The following is a 23,089-nucleotide window of genomic DNA, read 5'->3' as shown; positions in this document are numbered from 1 at the left end:
TCAGCGTGCCTCGGCTTGTACTTTCACAAATTCATATTGCCAATGAAGTCTTTTTAAGACAAAGCAAAGGACACTGCAGCGGACACATTTCACACCACGCTTGTATTTTTAAGCGTCAAAATCAAGCATAAGCCCGGCAGTATCACACTTTTCTACCTGGCACACTTTCCAAATTCTGCAGGAGCTGATAGAAATACACAACAACTTCCACACAACACTGCACAACTACCCTGCCGTGTTTGCCTTCCGGGAAACCAAAGGTGACAACATCTGGAAAGATGAGAATTTTAGTTTCAAAGCCCACAAAGGAGTGCAATTCAAAGTAGTTTTTTGTTTTTTTATAATTAAATTGATTAGTAGTGTTCGAAGAAATACTTTTCACACCTGGTGTCTTTTTTGTTTGTTTGTTTTTTTAAACCCTTCCCTGATATATCCAGAAATATATCTTTGACACTCCCTCACAGGTATGAATGACAGCAGCCAAAACAGTGTAGATTATTTAGCATTAGGTAAAGATGGAAATTAGGGATGTACAAGATATCTGAACTGGTTACAATTATTCAATTTACCTTGTGTGTCACTGAACCCTCCTTGTCTGTAAAGACACCTTATTAGCTAAGTTGTCTCAAATGAAGGTCCTCAAAATGATAAAAGTATACATCCTACTCAGCCAAACCGAACTTCTGTTCTCCAAACACAGATATCGGAGCTTCCCCCCCCTCTTTTTCTTTTTGCTGAGGCCTTTCTGATGCCCATGAGGTAAATATTTACAAATTCTTGAGCCGAAATCGATATTTCACTCAACAAAAAAAATCGGCCACGGAACCGGCGCGGGTAGATTACTGGATCCCAGGAGACCAAAGTCACCCCCGAGGTATTTGATTTGCATTCCAATTGTTTTGACATGGCTCGGGTGTAATTCACTGTGTGCCTCTGAAGGTGAACCGCTGCAGGCGAAACCACGTGGCTAATTTACAGCAGGGAAACCACACACTGCCGCTCTCTCTCCCTCCATTTGATATGCTCTTGCGGTGCCGGGGCTGCTTTTGCGAAGGACGTAAAAAAAAAAAAAACCCGAAACGACAACAATATAACATTTTCCCCTCTCTGCGCTAATATTACGCTTCAGTGCCCGAATTTGATTATTTTGTAAGGTGTTAATTTTACCTTCGTTGCCGCTGCCTTATTTATGTCGGTGTGCGCGTGGCCGTGTCTGTGCAGGAGGAGCATAAAATACTTGTTGCTAAAATGTCAGTCGACTTCTCATTTCCACATAAAAAACAACACCAAAAAAAGGCTGCACGGTGTTGTTTTTGATTATTGCATCGTTATAATTTTGTATGGGAAGTGGATCAGAGAACAACTAAGCTCAGTGATTGCGCTCGTTTACAGAAGCTCCCTCTCTCTTTGCTGCAGTGTGACAGAATAAATTAACGCTACGTGTCCGCAAATACAGCCAGATGATTCGGTATGTTAAAAATAATTCAGGGGAAATATTCATTGAGAGTGTTCATTTGCACATGTAGCACAGAGCTCGGTTATTGTGAAACAACAACAATGCAAATCGCTGTTTATTATCTTTGCACAGTCCTCGGCCGCAGCCTCACATTGTCTCCTCATTTAACTTGAGTGTTTTCTCCGCAGCCGCGGCCGTTTCTTCCTTTTCTTTTTCTTTTTTTTTTTTTCTTTTCGTGCTCTGCCACTCAGATTGATTCCGCTTTTTTATTTTTTTATTTTTTTTTATTTCACAGGATAATCCAATAAACTTTATTGTTATTGCTGCAATTAACATTTAAGATCTGCAGTGTAAAAAATGAGACATCTGTCACGGTTGGCGTGAGTCACGTGGCTTTGGTCACGGAGTCACGGTCAGTTAGAGTTCCTTTGCTCTGAGAGCAGCTCTCAGCTGGCTGGCTGCTCCAGGTCTCACCTGCAGCTCTGCAACAAATGAATTATATTGATTTAAAAAGCCTCTAATGACTTTAAAATAGTAAATGTATTATAGGTTTAATCACTCTGCTTCTCGCAGCTCTCACCACATCATGGCTAAATTCATTTTCGTTTAGCACCATAAACTCTCACACACATACACACACAGGCAGTATGAAATTATGAGCTGCTTATGCAGTTGGCACTCGAAATGCAACCTACTGTATGTGCTGATTTGCTGCTTCTTCCTGTATCTGTGGAATCACAGATTTTTTTTTTGGTGATACCTTGTTGGATAGAAACTGTCTTCGAAACCTTCCGGCCACAGTTTTTTTCTATTCACACATCCTGCCCAAACAATCAGCTACTGTAACACCAGGCCGGCAGCAATCTGCCAACTATTACATTACGTAGGCATGCAGAGTAGACAAAATCGACTGTTTAATATGAAGCAGCGGTCGCTTTGTTAAATGTCTGAGATTTGATGCTCTTCGGGATTTAGTTCTTGTTCCCGCTGCTGGTTGTTACCACTGTTTATTTGTGTGTGTGTGTGTGTGTGTGTGTGTGTGTGTGTGTGTGTGTGTGTGTGTGTGTGTGTGTGTGTGTGTGTGTGTGTGTGAAAGAGAGGATGAGAGAGATCTGAAAAACCCCATAAATTATGACCTTGCCCTCAAACTGCACCAACACAACTTCACCATACATTAAGGTCAAAAGGAAAATACACCTAAAATGAAGATGAATGTTTCTGGAAATCTTTCCCCAAAAGGACTTGATGTTATAGATGCCTTGGGAGTGAAGAAGTCACAGATTTAGCAGCAGGTGCAGTGTAATCAGAACAATAAAATAAGAAAAACAAAAGGGAAGAAGTGATGACAAATTATATAAACAGGCAGATGGAAAAAAGAAACACAGATGAGACAGAGAAGGACTCGATAAACATTGAAAGCTGGTTCGAAGCGGTGGGCGTATACATTTGTCCCACACTTCAAGATTCCCCTCCAGATCCCATCTTTCTTCAATACTGTTGAGTCATTTTGTATTTATGTTAACCTCTCTAGGTTGTAGCCACTGTCAAGCTTTTCATACTTGGCTGTTAACAGACTGTGAAATTAAAAGAAGTAAAAACATTATCTATAAAACTGGAATGAGGGATGACGCCTTTTTTGCTGCAATGCAGGCACCATCAATGGGGCTAATTAATTACTAGAAACAAGTAGCTCGTGAAAGCAGAACTGAGGTTCAACTGGTCTTATTAGTGGATATCAGGAGGAGGTGTGGAAGAGTCGTTGCCAAACAGCAGAGAAGATGTGACAGCAGCGAGACCCCTAACCTCACGGCAGCATCCCGACCTCTGCACTGGCAAGCAGGACAGAGGACAGCCGAGCTTTGGCCTTTAACAGTGGCTGAAGCGTTCCTTTATTTCCATAGCCATCTACAGATGTCCAGAAAAACTGAGAAAAATCATTGTTGGAAATTGATCTGATCCTTTACCGTCCCCATCCGTCATGCCTGGTTTGCTCTCTGCTGTACATCCATTTTTATCCAAATATTGTATCGTACATCACTGAATGCAAATGGAGCAGTTTATCTTTCTGTCACTGTGACGCTCTGCTAGTAGTCTCTCCTTGGCTTGGCCTTTCTCTTCCGAAGGAATTGGGTTGTGGCCGGTGGCGGTGAGGGGTTGAGGAACTGAGGTGTTTAATAACTGCCGGACGATATTGTTCAGCTGAATTCTAATCACATTGATTAAAGGTATTGATCACTGGGTCCGAGGTTTTTTTTTACAGCCCCTTTGTCTATATCAATCATCCACCATCAAATCACACTATCCTCTCTGAATCTTTGTGCTATTTGCTCACTTGCACTGTCTCACTTGATCTCACACCAGTGAATACACCACATGTTTATGTCTATAAATTGCATGTAACAGTTACATGTTTAACTTAATGAAATACAGTAAGGTATGGAGAGCATCAACACCAAAAGCTGTTAAACTATGAAATAATAACTTATATAGACTGACTGTGCAATATTTCATTTTTAAGCTTGTATACACTGGATTTTTTTTTTAAGCTATAAAATGCAGTCACATTCGTACAATATGCCTTAAGTGTTGTGAATGTATTGTTGTCTTAGGAATAATATTATGTTAAGTCCAAAATGCAGAATTCTATCAAATGCAGCAACAGTTGCCCAAGAAAAACTTGGGACAATAAAGTATATTGTATCGTATCTTATTGTAATCGTATCGTATCGTATCATAACCCTAACCCTAAAAAGCACAGTCAGGTTGCAATGTTGACAGCATTTTATGCAGTATAGCTAACTTAAATAATTTCTCTGTGTTTTTAATCGAATATTAATGTGGGAACGTTTTCTTTGACCAACTGTTCAAACATCCCAGTTGCCCATTAAAACTACGGTCTGACGTTTGTGTCAACGTACACCATGTCAACACAGGAGGTGTAACGAACACAGTAGCAGAGGCAGAAGCAGCTTCAGTCGTCTGTCTCTGTCTGCACAGGATGTGTTCAGGCCAAGTGTTGAGTGAAAGTCACCGACGCTTTGACAGCAACACACAATCACTGCAGCTACACATGTAAAATGGAAGCGAATCAACTCAAAAAATATATTTGAGGTTGCATTGCCATGTGTAAAGCTACGTACGGTTTGTGTAGACAGTTGGATTGATTCGAATAAAAGTGCATCTGGTCTGTCAGATGTGTGTGACATAGATGGATGAAGAACGTGTGTAGACGTGTTAGTTTACAATGTTGGTGATTAATAAATGTTCACTCCTTAATGCTCCCTCTTCCCTGTCTTTCTCCCCCACAGGGCATCTACAGCTGCATTCACGGGGTGCAGATCGAGGAGAAGAGCAGCTCTGCATTGAACTCTCCATCAGCCACAATGAACAACACCCATTCCAACATTATGCGCCTCTTACGCACTGCCAAAAACATGGCCTCCCTGTCAGGGGTGAACGGGTCACCACACAGCGCTCTGGACTTCATCCGCCGTGAATCATCTGTTTATGACATCTCTGAACACCGGCGCAGCTTGGCGGGCCACTCAGACTGCAAGCCACCCTACCCACCCGACGATAACATGTTTAGCGACTACATCAGTGAGGTGGAGAGGACGTTTGGTAACATCCACCTCAAGGACAGTAACTTGTACCAGGACCACTACCTGCACCACCACGGCTCACAACTAGGGCTCAGCGGACCTCCTCCCAACAGGCCCCAGAGTTTGGGCAGTGCTAGTTCTCTGGAGGGCGGCATGTTCGACTGTGACAGCCTGGGCGGAGGGGTGGCGCCTATTTTTACCACGCAGCCATGCTCAGCGCTGACCCACAGGAACATGAGCAAGTTCGACCTGCTGTCTGGACAGACTCCTCCCTCGGGCCAGAGCTTCAAGGGAGGCCTGCCCGACCTGTACGGGAAGTTCTCCTTCAAGGGAGGTGCCTCGAGTTCCACCTACATCCCTGGACATGGCTACTGTGGAGGGAGAGGAGATGACGATGGGAATATACGTTCAGATGTCTCAGACATTTCAACGCACACTGTAACTTACGGAAACCTGGAGGGTAATGCCAAGAAGCGCAAACAATACCGTGATAGCCTGAAAAAGAGGCCGGCCTCTGCCAAGTCCAGACGGGAGCTGGACGAGATTGAGCTGGGCTACAGGAGGAAACCCTACCACATCAGCCACCACCACTACCACAGTCACCGCTCTACCTCTCCGCCGCTGTTGCCCTCCGAACGCAAGAGAGGTGGTGGAGGAGGTGGAGGAGGAAACAACAATGGGAACTCTTATCTTTTCAGAGAAAAGGAGAGCGTTAGGGATTTTTATTTGGACCAGTTTCGACCCAAAGAGGGCGTTCCTCAGTGGGAACATGTGGACTTGACGGAGGGTCCTGTGAGCAGAGATGGAGGGGTGGGGCCCTGCACTTCCCTTGTACCTGTGGATGACTTCCTGAAAAGCAAACCCAAAAAGCCAGATTCAAAGAGCGGAGGAGGATCCGGGCTGGCGGGGGGAGAGTGGGAGTGCAGGAACTGTCGGGCAAGCGGAGGAGGCAAGCAGATGTCCATGCATGGTGGGTATGGTGGTATGAGCTGTGGGTCCTCAGGAGGTGGAAACAGTCGCCCGAGCTCTGCGACCTGCATGCGCTGCGAAGGTTGTAAAAAGACAGGAAACCTTTACGATATCAGCGAGGACAACAACCACCTCTTGGAACAGATGGGGGGAGGGAAAGGTGGGGGAGGAGGAGGAGGTATGGTCGCAGGCCCTCAGTCTCAATCTCAGGCCCAGCAGAGGAGGAAGAGCGGAGGTTTCGGCAAGCCACTCAGGCGGCAACACTCGTATGACGCATTTGTCGACCTTCAGAAAGAGGAATCGGGCGGGATGGAAAGTTTGATGGGAGGTTTAGGAGGAGGCGGAGGGATGGGTGGTGCAGGTATGGGAGGAATGCTGCCCCCACCCAGGAGTGTTAGCTTGAAGGAGAAAGAACGCTACATGGAAGGCACCAGCCCCTTTGCACACATATTTGAGCGTCACGGGGGCTCGGAGAGAGAAAGAGAAAGAGACAGGGACCCGTTGTTTTATGGAGGCGAGAGCCGGAAAGGACCCGGCTCACCGTTTGGCCTGTTCAGAGGCGGTGAGGGCCTCCACCGCCGCTCCATCGGAGAGAGAGACATGAGAGACAGGGATAGGTCTTTGATGGAAGGAGGAGGTGGGGGAGGATTCTCTTTATCCAAATCTCTTTACCCTGATCGGGTAAACCAAAACCCCTTTATACCCACCTTTGGCGATGACCAGTGTTTGATGCACGGAGCCAAACAATATTACATGAAAAAGCAACAGCAGCAGCAACAAGTTGCCAAAAACAGCCGAAGTGACTTCAGGAGCCAGATGAGCGTAACGTCATATCTGCCAGCGTCTGCCACAGCCGGGGTGATGTCCAACGTGGCCCCCCGGTTCCCGAAAGAGCTCAGCCTCGGTGGAATGAACCACCACGGCTCCATGCTGGGGGTCGGCCCCCCGCGTCCCTTCAATGGAAGCAATGGCCATGTGTACGAGAAACTCTCCAGCATTGAGTCTGACGTGTGAAAGATAAAATGGGGAGGAGGAGCGGACGATGGCAAGGGAGAAGGAGGAGAGCAATAGAGGCATCTAGTGTTAGGTGCTCAGGGATGACTCTAAAGACACTGTAGACACACTGCAACCCTAGCCCATACCGAGACAGAAAGATGAGCAAAAAGAGGAGAGAGACGAAGGAGGAAAGGACTGAAAGGTAGAGACTCTGATATATGAAAGTAAGAGTAAGGGGGAAATGGAAAGAAATCTTAATTTTGCAAGAAAGTATGGGTAAAAAATCAGGACATCCTGGGGAGGTATGGGATGTTAACCCTCTCTCAGAAATGGCCAAAGCTACTCTACTTTTATGTCCAAACGCACTCGATTAACATTCGCCACGACCTCACAAACGCACTCAACTCCATCATTTTATCCACCAGTGTGGTAGAAGTCGGTCCACTCGGTTGATATCCTAATGAGGCGACACCTCGTCTTAGTTTGATGTCGGCCGCGTGAGCCTGGTGCGATTTGCGATGGCCATCCGAAGGCTCCCCGCTGAGGAAGGACAGCGAGAGCGGAGACGGGAGCGAACTGCCCATCTGCCCCTGTGTCAAAGGCAGAAAGTAAACATCGTCACGTTTACCAGAGCCGCGACACAGGAGACGACTAGTGCTTCTCTCTCTAGACGGACGCATCCCGGCCCGTCCATCTCTCTTCACCTCGCACTCACTCTTCTGTTCTCCCTCTCTCCTCTTTCTCTCACCCCCCCGCCCTCCTCCCCCGCTCCTTCCCCTTAACCCTGATGCCAAAAGAGCTGATCTTGTTTGCTATGAGAAATACAATCATGAATGATAATAAATATTCTTATAGAAAAAACAGGGTATAAGAACAACAATAATACTGATAACGTTGTGAATAACAAAGATGTTAGTGCTGATTATGATAACACTGCTTATGATATCACTAAGTTTTTCTTGTTTTGTGTTCTGTTGGTATAATATTTCACTACTGTTTTAGTATCTGTAGTTGTACTCTGTCTGCCCTCGGTGGCAGCAGGAAGGTTGTTCTTAGTTCAACCAACAAGCCAGAAAGACTGAGTCCTTAACTCCTGTTTTTCTGTTTTCTGTAGAATATTTTTCTCCATGCTCATACATTTATTTGCTCCTTCGTGGAAAAACAGGATCTGGAAGACACATTTGGAGCCGACAGATCTTTATTTGATGTTTTAAGACATTTGCAAACCGAGTGCACACACACTTAAAACACATGCAGTTTTTAGTCGGTCTGAACTTGTGTTACTGTGAACAACAACGTTTCGTCAGAGGCTGAAGATACTGAGAGGAAGGACGTGCCTTAATGGTCTCCAGAGGAAGTGTCCTCCAGTTCACAAATGGTCCTCACGCGGCGGCACCAGGACGGACCAGCGCGCTTTTCGGCTGTTTCTCCTCACATTTATGAGCCAAAACTGCAGTAAAAATTTACAGCAGACTTGAGACGCTGCTGCCGATGGTTTGGATACAAGTTGCCGTTTAAGATCTTTTATAACTTCGTAAAAAAAAAAAAAAAAAAATTCATATGTCAAGTATGGGCAGTGTTTTATGAACCAATTGTATTCAGGATGTCCCACTGTTACAGATGCGTCTCACTTCACAACATGGCAGCCTTTAGACCACTTATTTTATTCAGGTTACATAACTGTCACCAGGCACTTACTTTTCTCGGCCTCTCACTAGTATCTTGTCGAAGGCATTACTTTTTAGCCTGAGAGGCTGACGCAGAAAGCTTTGTTTGGACATTGTGTATGATTAATATATGGACTGTCGTTGATGTAGGCGAAATGCTACAAAACGTGTAGGAGAAGTGTTGTTGCCCCCACAGCAATGATGCTGACAAAAGCTTGAGCCGGGGAGGAAGTCTATTTGCGAGAGGCCTCTTAAACGCGGACTGAGGCGTCGGGAAAGGCGGCCATCTTGTGAAAGATTGCTTTTTACTTTGACTGATGTAGATAGTCTTTTTAGCTGAAGAGGCCTCATTTATTGCACAGGACATTTTACTCAGTGTAGGTTCAGGCACTCTGTAGATATGCCTTATCATCCCGTCACCCCCCCTCCCCCTCCCCACCCTCCACCCCGGGCTGTCTGATGATGACTCATCACGTTACTGTACAGAATCGCGAAGCCTCTGCTGGTTATTTAAAGGGTTGATCTTCGGTTAGTCGGTGTCAGGAGTTCAAGGGCTGTGGGAGACTGTGCAGGAGTGCTGGCCTGAGATGAGAGCTGCTGGAATGTGTAGAGTGTGATCTTTGTCATCGCCGACTACTATCTTATACCCCGATCTAAACGCACCCGTGTAATAGGTTGGCGTGTGTGCGTGTGTGTGTGCATGCGTGCGTGCGTGTGTGTGTGTGTGTGTGCGTGCGTGTGTGTGTGTGTGTGTGCGTGTGCGTGTGTGTGTGTGTGAAGGGAAGCAAATCACAATAGAGCGACAACAGCTGTTTTTTCTTTTCTACTACCACTAACACCGCTGATAACTATTCATAAATTCAACAACCTCTCCTCCTCCCTCGCTTCACAGATAACACTGTCACAGCGAGACTGATCGAGTTAGCCTTAAATCAGATTCACCCCCCCCCTGTCCCCCCGCTCTTCCTCCTCCTCCTCCTCCTCCCCCCTTATACGACTCTCCTAATAAATAGATTGAGATCTCTGGAATTTTTATACGCACACATTTTTGAAAGTTCAGGTCAACCATTATCAGCGAGAAGGTGTACGAAGTTGACAGGAGAACGAGGGGGAATATGATGAGGAAATAAGAGCGAGGAGAGGAGAGACTTTTCTGGAGTGGGCATCAATCAGCGTCAGCATTAGTATGTTCAATCTTTTCCTTGTAAATAATATATTTAAAAAAAACTCTTTTCACTTTGTACAGTAAACAGACAGACAGGATGTAACTTTCAATATGTTTTACAGCAATTTAAGAAATAAAGAAAACCGATAAAAACTCATAAAAAGAAAAAAAATACATGAACAAAAATATGCAAAATATAGTTAAGACACAAATATTACTAATCATAAGTGATATAATTAAACCTCTTTTTCTTTAAATCTCATGTTTACTTAATTATAATACTTTACCAATCAGTATACTGATTATGTTAAGAATTCAGCTTTTTCTTATTTTTGCTAAAGTGTTGGGAATTGAGGATAATTTACTGTAGGTGTAGACGTTTGGTGATACAAGGGGAAAGTTTAGTTTTAGGAGTCTTTGCTAAGTTTCCCTTGAATTGTGTTAGATTCTCTCTTTTTAAGGTAAGCTATTCTTCATGCTTTTTGAGCTCAATTCAGCTATCTACACATTAATGTAATACAATATTACATGTATACAGAGATGATATTTGCATATAGAGGCAGTATATTGTGATCTTTAATTTTTAAGCAGCAATCCTTGTTAAAAACTTTCAAGACATTTGTGTTTTTGTTGCCCGTTTTAGATATTATTTTTTCAATTTAAATTCTTTGTTTTTGTCCTGGGCTCTAATGGTGATTGCACACAGAATTTAGAGCCATCGTCAGCCCGGCCTATCCTGCCCCCTCTCCGTGTTTGGGATAGACATCACTGTGCTAAAGGAAGACATATATATATATATATATATATATATATATATATATATATATATATATATACACATGCACACACCGTGAGGACACATGTACACACACAAATGCACACTGGACATTTCCCAGTGTCGGTATTGTTGATATCGCTGAGAGTTTCAGCACAAATGTTTTGGAAAAACCACGAAGGAGCGTAGTTTCATCTTTATGGAGAGTCCATTTGAAGCTGAAATGCATTTGTGCAACCCCTTATTAAATGGTGAAACATTTGTTCTGTCGTGTCTCATTTCATGTCGACTTTTTTGCAACAGGGGAATCGACTGCTGTTGCTTTCTTTTGGCTCACGTATTACTAAAATGCTATCAGCTAGTTGACAGCTGAAAATGCTTAAATGCTCCGGACTCTGATTCATTCTGTGCAACTTTGCGTGTTTTCTGTGTATGAGACAGGAAATATCATTTGCAATTTATCGTGTACATATGCAATTTTTGTCCACTTGCAGTCAGAGATTATTTCCTCAGTTGTGTTCTGGACTGATTCCAATAAGTCTCGATGATCTTCTCCTCCTCAGCCCCGAGAGAAAAAATTAATCTCTCTTCTGTTTTTCTCCTCAGCTGCTTCCATGTCTCCAGGGTTGATTGGAAAGTGAAAAATGTGTCAGTGTGCACATAAACTCTGTTAGGTTTGCATATTTTTTACCACGTTGGCTCTCCTCATTTGCAATAAACAGCATGACCAAACAGAAATTGTTTTTACTGTACACTGTACTGTATGTGCCAATACATCAGTTCTTGCTGTTCCCAGGCCTTGGAAGGCTAGTTCAGGGCTAGTTTACTGCTACTGGTTGAGAGGTGGAGGTGCACCTGACACTGTGGTAAACACGCCATCATCAGATCTTTACCACCTCCAGCTGCTCTGCTCTGCAGCCGGCGTGTTCAGGTCCGGGTCAGCGATGTAGAGTAAGCCAGGCTCGTCAGAAGTCTTTATTTCCCTCAAGGCCAAATTTGGTCCTAGCCTCCCTTCTCTGCACACGAGCATGCCACAACACATTTGCTCAAACGGTTCATGTAGAGCAAAACACTGTGTCACTTTTTTTCGTTTTTTTTTTTTTTTAAACAACACAAGAAATGGCTGTGGAGAGTTAGTGGGCTGGAACATCCTGAAGGTGAAGGGTGTAAATATGACCTCAGCTGACGTGTGTTTTTCTGTCAGGAATACTGACACGTGGGACCAAATAAGAGCATGACATGGTCGACGTAATGGTTCAACCGACTTGTGAAAATGTATTTTTGCATTTGTGGTTTTTCTTTTCTTTTTTTTTGGAAAGAAGCTGTTTGACAAGTTTCACTTCGATATTTCTATTTTCCTTCACAGACTTTTAACTGCTAATTTTTAATCAGTGAGCCACTTGTGTGATGCAGGCAGAAGAATTATACTGTGATATTATATAACTGATTTATTCTGAAGCTCCATGTAATCTAGCAGTTTATCATTTTCCAGTTAATCCTAATTCATTACAGAACTTGTTTACTGATACTCTACAGCTCTGTCTGTGTGTATTATGTATTGATATTGCTTTATATTGATGCACACAAAATTTTCTATTAAATTGTGTACAGTTTTGTTTGTTTGTTAATATCGCTATTTTCCATCTTCATTCATAAATTGAGAATCGATTGGTCCGACCGGGTGAAAATTGATGATGACATAAGGGGTTGTTACTAAATGTATTTCACAAGGTTAACAGGTTTATGAAAAACACAAATCTTCACTGGAACTACATAGCCTGATTCAATTAACTGTGGGTGACAAAACAATTGTAACATATAAATAGTCTCAATTGTATACATAATGATATACATAATATTATTATTGGCCATTCTTTTCTCTTTTCGTGGCCCTTTTCTTTGAAATAATACCAAATTTTTTACACCATACAAACAGAAAAACACACAAAAACAAATAATTGTACAGGTTGTGTAAATACTGACTATTGGGGGAAAATATTTACCTTTCTTTTGTATGGAAACGATCGAAGTAATCTCAATAACAAAAGTAACCACGTCATGACACAATTGCAAAAAAGCATCATTAAGGTACTTCTAATAAGGATAATAATGATATCTACGATTATAAGTGCTGAAATAAGACTATTCTTTCTCTTTGTACATGATGAACAAAATGAAGTGTTGAGTATTAATAATAAAAAAATATAAGTTTCACGCATATGGCACTGAGTCTCTTTAAACTTTTGTTTGTGTTGACATCTGGATTTTAAAGCACTGACACACTCTGTATCATCTTGGTTCGTGTCATGTGGCTAGTGGGTTTATGTGCTGGAGAAGTTCTCCCTTCTTGCATGGCTTTGACTGAGTCTGTCTTCTCGCTGTAGTGGACACAAACAGTCTCTCTTTCTCTCTCTGAACACATGCATAATCTAAAATGCTTCATCTGTGTATCGCTTCTCCTCCTCTTTCTTGCTTTGTTTCGTTGACATGTCCACTGTCATACTCGCAAATGCATGATCTTTCTGTCGCACAGAAGCTGGCTCTTGCTCCCTCCCTGGCTGGCAGGACTTCCCCAGGAAGAGGGGAAGAGGAGATGAGAGGGCTGCCTGAGAAAGCAGGGCCATATGGCGACGGTATGGTGGAGTGGTTGGGTCTGGGTCTGTCCCCCCTCTACTGCTGCTGGCGCTGTGCACGGCCTCGTCTGATGCCGTCCAGCCCCCTCAGGGCTCTCTCAGGCTGCTCTCTCAGGCTGCTCTCTCCTCCTCCATCATTGCTCCTGCTGGACTTTGCAGCAGTACAGCGGACCTGCCTGAGACCCCTGGCCTCAACTTTAGCTGTTGTATATTCTAAAATATAAAAAAAAAAAATAGGCCTACGGCATCCATTTAAGTTCACCGTTAATGAAGTGTTTGTACCTCTATCTTTCCAGAAGGTATCAACAGTGAGATTGAGGATGTGCATAACAATTGTCTGAGGTCAGGGCAGCAGGACAGGTTGAAAAATCAGGATGATGGAAGTAAATGAAGAAAACACTCCCCTGTCTCAGCAATTGCCATCAAACTGACATTGAGAAGGACATTTATCTACCAGCACTCTACAATGCAGTTGCCAGTAGCGTTATATTGTGCTTGTACCGAGCCGATCCCTTGTGCAAATGCATTTAAATGTATGAATAATAAACAGGGCATTCTGTAAAGGAGGAAACAGACACAACATCCCACAGGAAATCAAGGCTGAAAACATGTGCATTTAGATGGTCTGAGAAATATAAACTGTATTTGATGCAGGACCCATATCTTGTAAGTCGCACACATGCAAACACAAGGTTAGCCAAATTTGAGTTAATGGGTGGAGAGGCAGATTCATTATGCAAAGCCATATTGTAGCTATTCTCTTGGTGCTGTTTAATGACCTCACTGTTACAAAAACATCTCAAATCAAAACCAGCTTTCTTGTTTTCCACTCTTACGATACGTTTTGGCACTTTATCAAGCACATCTTATCCAGAGTGACTTAAAGATGCATTAAGACTTTTACTGCCCCACAGTGCACTATGAGCACAGTATATCTGCAGGGGTTTGATGGGGTTGTTTATAAATTCCTTTGACTCAAGGATTACCTTGTACTGAGACTTTCAGCTCCCTGTCCAATCCCCACCCACTCCCTATGGTTCACACTCTCAGCTGGTCAAAGATGGAGGATGGGTGCCATCCTCGAGAGTCAACTTGCACTGTAGTTTTGCTTCATGATAAATCATGTGTTTAGTCAACATGTCTCTGCCATTGAAATAGTTTTCCAGCAGTTTTGTTAGTTAATATCTGCCACATACCAGTAGTGGTGGAAAGTAACTAAGTATAATTTACTCAAGTGCAATTTTGAGTTTTACTCTTCTTTCTACTTCCACTTCATTTCATTTATTTAACAACTTTAGTTATTTTGGATATTGTAACAAGCTTTTAAAATAGAACAAATTGTTAAAGATTAAACCAGTGGTTTCCAACCTTTGTCTTCTGACATTTTACAAAAATAGATGTAGTCAGCGTCACATTTCAGATGTCTATTGTTAACAGCTTCACCAAAAAGTGATTTTTCCCTCAAACTTTCTCACACGGTTTTATTTCAATAAATGTTCAAATGATCCAATATCGCTCCAAAAATCTATGATCAGAGAAAAAGTCCAAAAACCTTTGTTTTTTTTTTTCTTCTTTCCTCACCTAGTAATCATCTGATGACCCTTCACATTTATCTTCTGTCCCTGGATATAAAACTGGATATAAAGTTGAAAGTAGCTCCACCTGCAGCAGCTACAAAAGTAACATGCTGTTTACACACTGATGCTTCACTATTAATAATCTAATGGTGTCAATCATAAAAATATATCAGTCAGAGGGACCAAACCAGGACTTTTACTTACTACATTTTGCAGCTAATACTTTTACATGTATGATTCATGCAGGACTTTGACTTGTAATGGAATATGTTTATGTTGCTGTATTGGTACTTTTCTGAATACTTCTTCCACCACAGCAGACCTATGAATGTTTATACAACTCCTTGATCACATTATTGAGGCTTGAAAGTTCATTTACAGTTGTTCCCTTTTAGGAGGAGTTAGCTGATTGGCCACTTTAAGGGATTACATACAGTCAAAACAGTCTGCAGTCATGTCTGGCTCTGTGATGATGTGCTGCTTTGAGCTAAATGCTTATGTGGGCATGCTAACATGTTCATAATACAAATGTTTAGAGAGTAATGTTTATTTTCACGATTAGCACTACAATCAAAGTTCAGCTTCAGCTCTTTGGTTACATGCCTGGTTGTAAGTACTGGACAGGATGGTTACTACAGAGCAAAGCCCCATCCCAACTCAGTGTATAGTGTTCTGATCTGGTTGTTTTACTGTTAGTCACCTTCTCCTTAACCATAATCCTAACATTAATCTGGACCCTCCCACAATATTGTTTTTTAGGATGGTGTTGGACTTCCAGCTCACTAGTAAGTCAATAGAAAGTTATGACAATTCATTCATTATGTTTGTAGCAACTTTCGTGACAATACTTGTTATGATATATTACTCAAACCATAAATGTCAACTTCAAGGGCCACTTGTGATTCATCATCTGGGGCTCATGAATATCTGTGCATAAATATTTGGCAATCTATGTCATAATTGTTGAGATTTCTCAGCCTTGACCAAAGTTAAGGACTGACCATGGCTAGAGGAGTGCAGAGTTTATAGGGAAGATAAAAGAAGCATGGACTGAAGAGTTGAAGGGAAGGAAAGTTTTCGGAGAGAGAGAGAGAGAGAGTTTCATGTAGGACCAACAGTTCCTCCCAAAATAGTGAACATGAAGTGAAGCGGCTGCTGCAGCACTGACTCTCCCCTGCGTTCCCCACAGACCTCTGCTGGAAAATAAATATCTGCCAGAGAAGTTGGATGTTCAGAGACATGATGCCAAACTTGCTGACACCTTCACAATCAGGTGGCTGCAGTGTTGGACAGTTTGAAACATACTAGTATGAACCTTTTGCGTATATACTGTACCTGCATACAGTATCCTGCCTGTCTCCCACTCCAGCTATGATGACACCCATCTTCCCATCCATCATCCCTGGAAACCCCCCCCCCCCCCCTCAACCATTCTAGCTCACATAAATTTTTCAGTCACACCAGGAAGCAAGACTTATTTAATTATTGATGGCAGGAGTGAGGTTTGAGGAGGGGAGGTAGAAATATATTAGTAAGATTCATGAGTAAGACTCGTGTGTGAGGTAGAGCAACTTAAATGTGAAATATTGCAGTTTTGTATTTTTTTTTTTTTTTGCCACTTTTCCACCATTGTCTAAAAAGCCTTTACATCTCACAAACCATCCAGAGCCAGAACCGTGCACTCTGTCTGCCTCTCAGCGTCGCTTTGCTCCGTCACTCCTTCCCATTACTTTGCCCATCGCCTAATACATCACCCTATACTCTCTCTTTACGTCCTTTCTTAGTCTTGCTTCTGTACTTCAGTGTCTCTCCCGTCCTCTCTTTATCCCACTCTGAGTCCCTCTCTCTCCAGGACCCCCTTATATTGTGCATCAGGCTGAGTTATTAGGATGGTGGGAAAGGTGGGGGGCATTGTGGTAATAAAAGAAAGAAGAGCCCGTGAGTTATGGACGAGAGTTCACTGGATTATGGAGAATGAGTGGGGGGAGCAGGCTGGAGGGAGAGCAGGGGTAAAAAGGATAGATGACAATAATGGAGGTGCCACAAGACTGTGGTCCAACAAAGCGAGCTTCCTTTTCAGTGATACAACTCACTCGATCCCTGAAACTTGTGGCCTTTAGAAGACCCATTTTGTTTGCCTTTTGTGTGTTGCACTGACATCTACCACACTGCTCTGTCACTCTCTACTTCGGCCCCTTTCCCTTTGATTTCGACTTTTTATGAAGTGCCTGAAAATTAACAATTAACAGTTACCTAGCAACAGGGTATCTGATGTCAAAAAAGAGAGCGCAGAATTATCTGAGACAGCAATAAAGTGTAAAGTATATTATTTACAGCAAATTAATTTCACGGCAATGATGCATTTCAAGCTCATTGTTCATTAAATGTAAGACAGAAGGTCTGAACGACTGAACAAGAGCAGCTGAGTCGTCTAATTTAACCTAATTCCTACATTTGGTGTAATGGAAGGCAGACGCATTGTGCTTGACACGTGCTGATTACACACTCTGCACACTGCAAACACACTCTTCCTCGAGATTTAATTTGGCTGAATGCTGTGATTCCATGTATTGCCACGCATCGTGCTGCTGGTGGAGGAACATCAGGCGCTGATTTCACACAGCAGCTGGACAGCGCACACCATTGGGGTGACAGTATATTTTCATCATGCAGCATTTGGAGAGCGAAAGAGTAAATACTGAAAATTGGCAAGTGTGGAGGGTGGTTGTTGGCACTGCATTTTGTTCCTGACCTCTAAATTCCTGCTTTGCAATGGCACACGTCCATCATATCAAAGGGTCACAGGAGTGGATTTTTATTTGCTTGTGAATTTCCAGTTTGGGTTCAAATTCACACTTAGCGGCAACACAGCCAATGCCTTCTGCTGAGGAAGAATTGAACATTTTATACATATGTTTAAGATTTATATGAGGAGATCAATACTCCTCTTATATCTGTATTCTAAATATAACGCCAGCAGGGTTAGCTTAGCTTAGCATAAAGACTGAAAACAGGAAGAAAAAAAGCTCTGTTCATTTTATCTGTTCAAAAACCAAAGTTTAACCGTGACCATTTAGGTGCCCAACTGTCTTGGCTGGGACTGGTTGCCAGGCAACCAGTGGGACGGTAGATGGTAAATGGGCTATGGTTATGAAGCACCTCTTCACCTTAGCGGTTTCAAAATACTTTACAGTGTTTCCTATTCACAAACGCACTCACACGCCGATGGCGGCAGAGCAGCCATGCAAGGTGCTTTCCTGCCATATCTCGGGAAACTTGGTGTTTACTTTTTGCCCAAAGACACAATTCGGCATACGACCAGGAGGAACCAGTAATTGAACTGCCAACCTTACGCTTAGTGGGCAATCTGTGAAAGAGTAAACGCAGTTGGATCCTCCAGAAAGCCCCAGCCAACTGTAAAACTGTGAATTGTCATTCATACAGATATGACAGCGATATCAATCCAAGAAAGTTAAATGCTGAACTTATTCTTAAACAGTTCAACTTAGTACTTGTTCCTCCTTAACTTGTACTCTGACCATGTGTCAGAAATGGTTGGTAGCTAGCCTATACCTCGAAAGCCCACAGAACATTATGCATTTATTATTATGTAACTTATTTTCAGTTTCAAAGCTTTGTTCTGATGAGGAATGAGCAGGTTTTCCTATCTTGAGAAGGTTCTTGTGTTTCAATGGATTAATTTTAACTGTTAAGTGTATCGTGTGCATGGTGACTGAATTCTTAATGATAATTGATTGATTGGTTGATTGATTAATTGATTGATTAATAAGGTGGTAAACTGTCCAAGCACTGTGGCACTGTGGTTTAGTTAGTGTGCTTCAAATGTTATGCAAATGTTAACACGATCAACATTTCAGATATACAGTAATTCACATCCTTCAGAATGATCGTGCAGTCTTGTCAGCCTTTATTGTAATCACTTTCCTTAAAGTTTTCAATTCAATAATAGCACCTGACTTGAAATAATTATTTCTTGATCCTTAACACAGTTTGACACAAATTGTCCTCTGGCGCCAAATGATTCAGAGTAAACAAAGCACATGTGTGCAGACGAAATGACAGGTGTGCCGAGATGATGAGGATGAATAATCACGATGAAGATAAGGCCGAGTAGATCACGAATCAAGACTTCGTGTTGCAGAGAGAGAAGCAGTCATGTGAGGAGAGAGGAAGAGAGATGCGTGGCGATGAGGAGAGGGACAGATGGAGCGATAGGACATCAACAAGTGAGAGATCGCTGCGATGGTAAAAGACAGAGGGTGAAAAAAAGGAAGCGCTACGGAGAAAGGGTTAAAGAGGAGAGGGGAGAGAGATGGTTGCCTCGGCAACAGGAGCCAGCGTTTTCTCTCTTTCCTTATCAAACCCTCTCTCACACACACACACACACACACACACACAGGCATACACAGATGTTCTCCCCCTCCTTCCTCCTCCTCCTCTCCTCGCCCTCCTTCATCTCTTCTGTGGCTCATGGTTAAAGTTTTTCTGGCGTATTTTAACATGTTGCTCTTCCTGCATTTCTTCAAAGGATGATCTGTTTGTGTGATGTTGTGGCAGAACTCAGAAGCACAGGATGTACTTCAAAAAAAAAAAAAAATGTTGTACAAAAAGTGGAACCAATGTATCGTATCATATTGTATCGTATCGTATTACATTTTTCTCGTCTTTGTTTTGCTTGTTATTATTGTTCAGCTCTCTATCTGCACCATCTGGTACAGTACATTGATCTTCAGCTCTGCTTTTAAGTTTAATAAGAGCTAATGACAACGGGAGTCAAATGTATTCTATGTGTAAACATACGTGGTCAGTAAAACAATTGTAGTATCATATCATGTCCTACAATAACATTACTAGTCTGCCATAAACAGAAATAATTGTCATTGTAGCCAGAAAACTGTTGTATTATTACTGGGGATCATTATCAGTGCTTTTATTTTCACCTCTCACATTGTTGGTCATAATGTTGTTGTAATTATTCATAGATGTAATCTGTGTAAAACTTCATGCAAAACTGTGATGCTGCACCACTGCTGTCCTCATGAGAGTAAAGTAAATGTTAGGGGCAGTAAATATTAAGACGGTAGTAACAGAAATGATAACATCATACTGCTTTAGGTTGCAGCATTAAGCAAGTTGGTTGCTTCAAAAGTACCTTCCTGCAACTGCATTTCCTCGAATTTACACTTGTTATATTTGTTTATTTGCCGTCTAGTCACAGCAAAATGTCATCCTTTTTTTCTTTCCAAGCATCATATTTGTTTGTATTTGTTGCTACCCTCACACAACCTGTCAGCTTTCACTCCAGTGACTCCTGTTGTGCATCAACCTGACACTGATCATGGCTCAGTCTTCCCGACTAAACCCTGTCATGCGTTCGTATCTGTGTGCCACATCCCCACATGACAGCCGCCACTGGGGGGGGAGGAGATCCAGCATCTAAGGTCACTGTGGAATCACACAAGGAGTGTGTGAAAGCTCATGTGTTGTGACTGTGAGTGACGAGCATGTGTGGGTGTGGGTGTGTGCAAAGTGTGTTTTTCTTTGTATTCGGTATGCATGACATGTCCCCAGAATGTCATATAGACTTGTTGTGTTACACGTGTCATCTCCAACATGCCGCTGTAAGTGTATGTGACATGTGTATGATGCGAGGTTGGATTGTGTTGTATGTCAGTGCACATTTTTTTGTGTGTACATGTATTCAGCATTCAGCGTCTGAGAAAAAAAACACACAAAAAAACACAGATCACACGCAGAGAGGAGTACGGACCCCCAAGGAAGAGCGGAGTCATGAAGCACACAGGCTCGCCACGAGTCACAAGGACAGAGCAGAGATGATGATGGCACCATCAAATTTAATGGGCTACAGGAGAATGTGGGTGACGGCAGGAGAAGAGAAGACAGGAGGAGATGCTGAGGGAGGAGGGACAGTGAGCTGTGGAAGGCTATGCAAAGGGGACCCTCAAGACAAACTGGCTTAATTGAGACAATCACTCTCCTCCACCTCACATTCTGTAATATGGCTGATTTGAATTATGATCTCAATATGTCCCCTAGAACCTTGGCTCCATGATTCACCCCCTCCACCCCCCACCCACCCACCCACCCACCACACCACCCCCACCCCACCCCACCCCCACCCAACATGATCCACCTCTAAAAACCCTTGCGTCAACTTGTTATCTGGCACTCAAGCTTCGCACACTTTCAGTTGATGCCAATGCCAAGCCAGCCTCTCCGCCTCCTCCTCTCCTCTCGCCCCTCTCCCACTTTCACGCTCTCCCACCCTCCCTCCATCCCTCTCGGTATCCGTAGTGATTGGAGGCAGGTTTCGCAGGTTGCTAGGAGACGGGTAAAGTGTGGCAGCCTGCCTCAGTGTGAGAGGGAGAGATGCTGGAGCATTGAGGGACTTTAGGAAGAGAGCGCTCCCTGCTGGCCGCCGCATGCCACTGATACCTACAGTGCAGTGGATCAGTTTGATGCCTTAAACCAGCTCTCATCTGTGGTGAACAAGCAAAAGGATCACACAAAGGTGAGTCTGTATGTGTTTGAGTATTTTAGAGTTGCAGTTTTTATACTATTTGATCACTCTATTTGTTAAAAAAAAAAATCTCTTGTACAATGACAACAATCACTGGTAGTGATGGAAAGACGCAGTGCTGCTTATGTATCAGTCATGTCCCTTTGAGGAGAGTAAATCTTTGCATCATCAGACTTTGTTAAGGTCACAGATTGAGGGACTTGCATGCTGCAAGTGTATTTCAGCTGGGCTGCATCATGCTCTTTGATGTGAAGGAGTTTCAGTGAGACTGTGAGAGGGTCACCACACCTAGTGACAATCAAAGTTCAATATCTCAGAAATATGTTTTCAGCCTCGCGTTATCAAAGCAGCGCCCATTGTGCTGATATAATACTTAATGTCCGTGGGACCTTAATTGTGATATTGTAAGACACTCCAGATGAAGAAAGATCAAAGACTGTGAAATTGTACCAAAGCAGAACTTTAGAAGCACACACACTTCAAAGGCATTGATGGACTGGGATTTCAAACAAAGTAATATGAGGGCTATTTTTCATCTTATTCAGGTGACTGCTGTAATGCAAAGCTGATTTCAAAGCATTAGATCACAGATGCATGTTTGTTGTATGACTCTGACTCCATGTGGTCATCAAGGAAACTGCAAATTACTGCTGCTTTGATGCGGCTCTGGTTGCTGCTGTATGAATTCCATGCTGCAGGATGCTAATGTTGTCTAGGATTGTATATTGTTTTGAGTAAACCTTCTTGAAGGTGGTGCCACGTATTTTCTATTCTTAAAAAAAGCACATTTTATTTGCGTTTTATTCACAAAATCAAAGCCAATCAACTCATAGGAACATGATCATAAATGGTACATTTAAAAATACAAGCCCCTGCATGTACAGATATAGCTATAAAAAAAAAATAGAATTTGAGCCGTATGTATGAATAGTAGTATGAATTTTTTAATGTTAGTTTACATATAAAACCAAAACAAGTGTATTATATAGTATATTTTAAATGTCATTTGTTCCTTCAGTAACACTTGTTCTGCTGTTGGAACAAGTGGTTCTTACAAATGTTATCAAAGCATCGCCTGTTACAGAAAGAACTTTCTAAGTGGCCTCAGATTTTTAACATAAAAATGACATCCAGCTCTTGAGACTGAGTTGTATTCAGGGTGATTAGTGAGCACACAGTGCTGCCACTTATCCACTGTTCCTCTGTCCAGGCGCTGCGGCTGTTCCCGCTGAGCTCCAGCTTTGTTTTAACGGCCCATTCTCTTGCTTGACTGACATCCATCTTGGCAACATCTCAGACCGCTGGACGTTCTGTATAAAAGAAAAAGGATAAATAAACTAAATATAAATGTTTGCATTGATGTAAACGGTTCATTTTGGTGTGAGAGCTCACATATTCACAACTACTGAGTGAAGATACAGGCTCAGATTTCTTTGAACCTACAGGGTGTCAAAATGGAAATGCAAGCTGTGCTATCTCATGCAACAGCTCTCGTATCTTCACAAGTTTATCTATATGGCTTGTGTTAAAGTAATTAAATCACTGTTTAGTTCTCATATTCATTCCAGTAATGTTTCAGCCATTCCTGCACGTAAATACTGTTCTTGAGAGGACACAAGTCATGACAGTATCCATCATTAACTTGCAGTCTTGTAATATTTCCTGTAATAAAAATACAGTAAATGAA

The 23,089-nt window shown here is 42.6% G+C and overlaps 1 protein-coding gene across 5 annotated transcripts in view; it reads left to right on the top strand.

The window, feature by feature from the left end:
• Nucleotides 1–12,850, top strand: part of LOC138198199 (glutamate receptor ionotropic, NMDA 2B-like) — a 133,559-nt gene extending 120,709 nt beyond the window's left edge. For all 5 annotated transcript variants that reach the window (XM_069149473.1, XM_069149472.1, XM_069149471.1 and 2 more), the window contains one exon: nucleotides 4,765–12,850. In XM_069149473.1, the coding sequence (XP_069005574.1) occupies nucleotides 4,765–7,041 (2,277 nt within the window). In that variant the 3' untranslated portion in view covers nucleotides 7,042–12,850. The remainder of the gene's footprint in view (nucleotides 1–4,764) is intronic.
• The last annotated feature ends 10,239 nt before the right edge of the window (nucleotides 12,851–23,089 follow it).

This window comes from Embiotoca jacksoni, unplaced genomic scaffold (assembly GCF_022577435.1).
Source record: "Embiotoca jacksoni isolate LCO1_2020_lvr unplaced genomic scaffold, fEmbJac1.0.p SCAF_15, whole genome shotgun sequence".
NCBI lineage: Eukaryota > Metazoa > Chordata > Actinopteri > Embiotocidae > Embiotoca > Embiotoca jacksoni.
The sequence above is the reverse complement of the archived record's forward strand: the minus strand, read 5'-3'. Positions and strand labels throughout refer to the sequence as shown.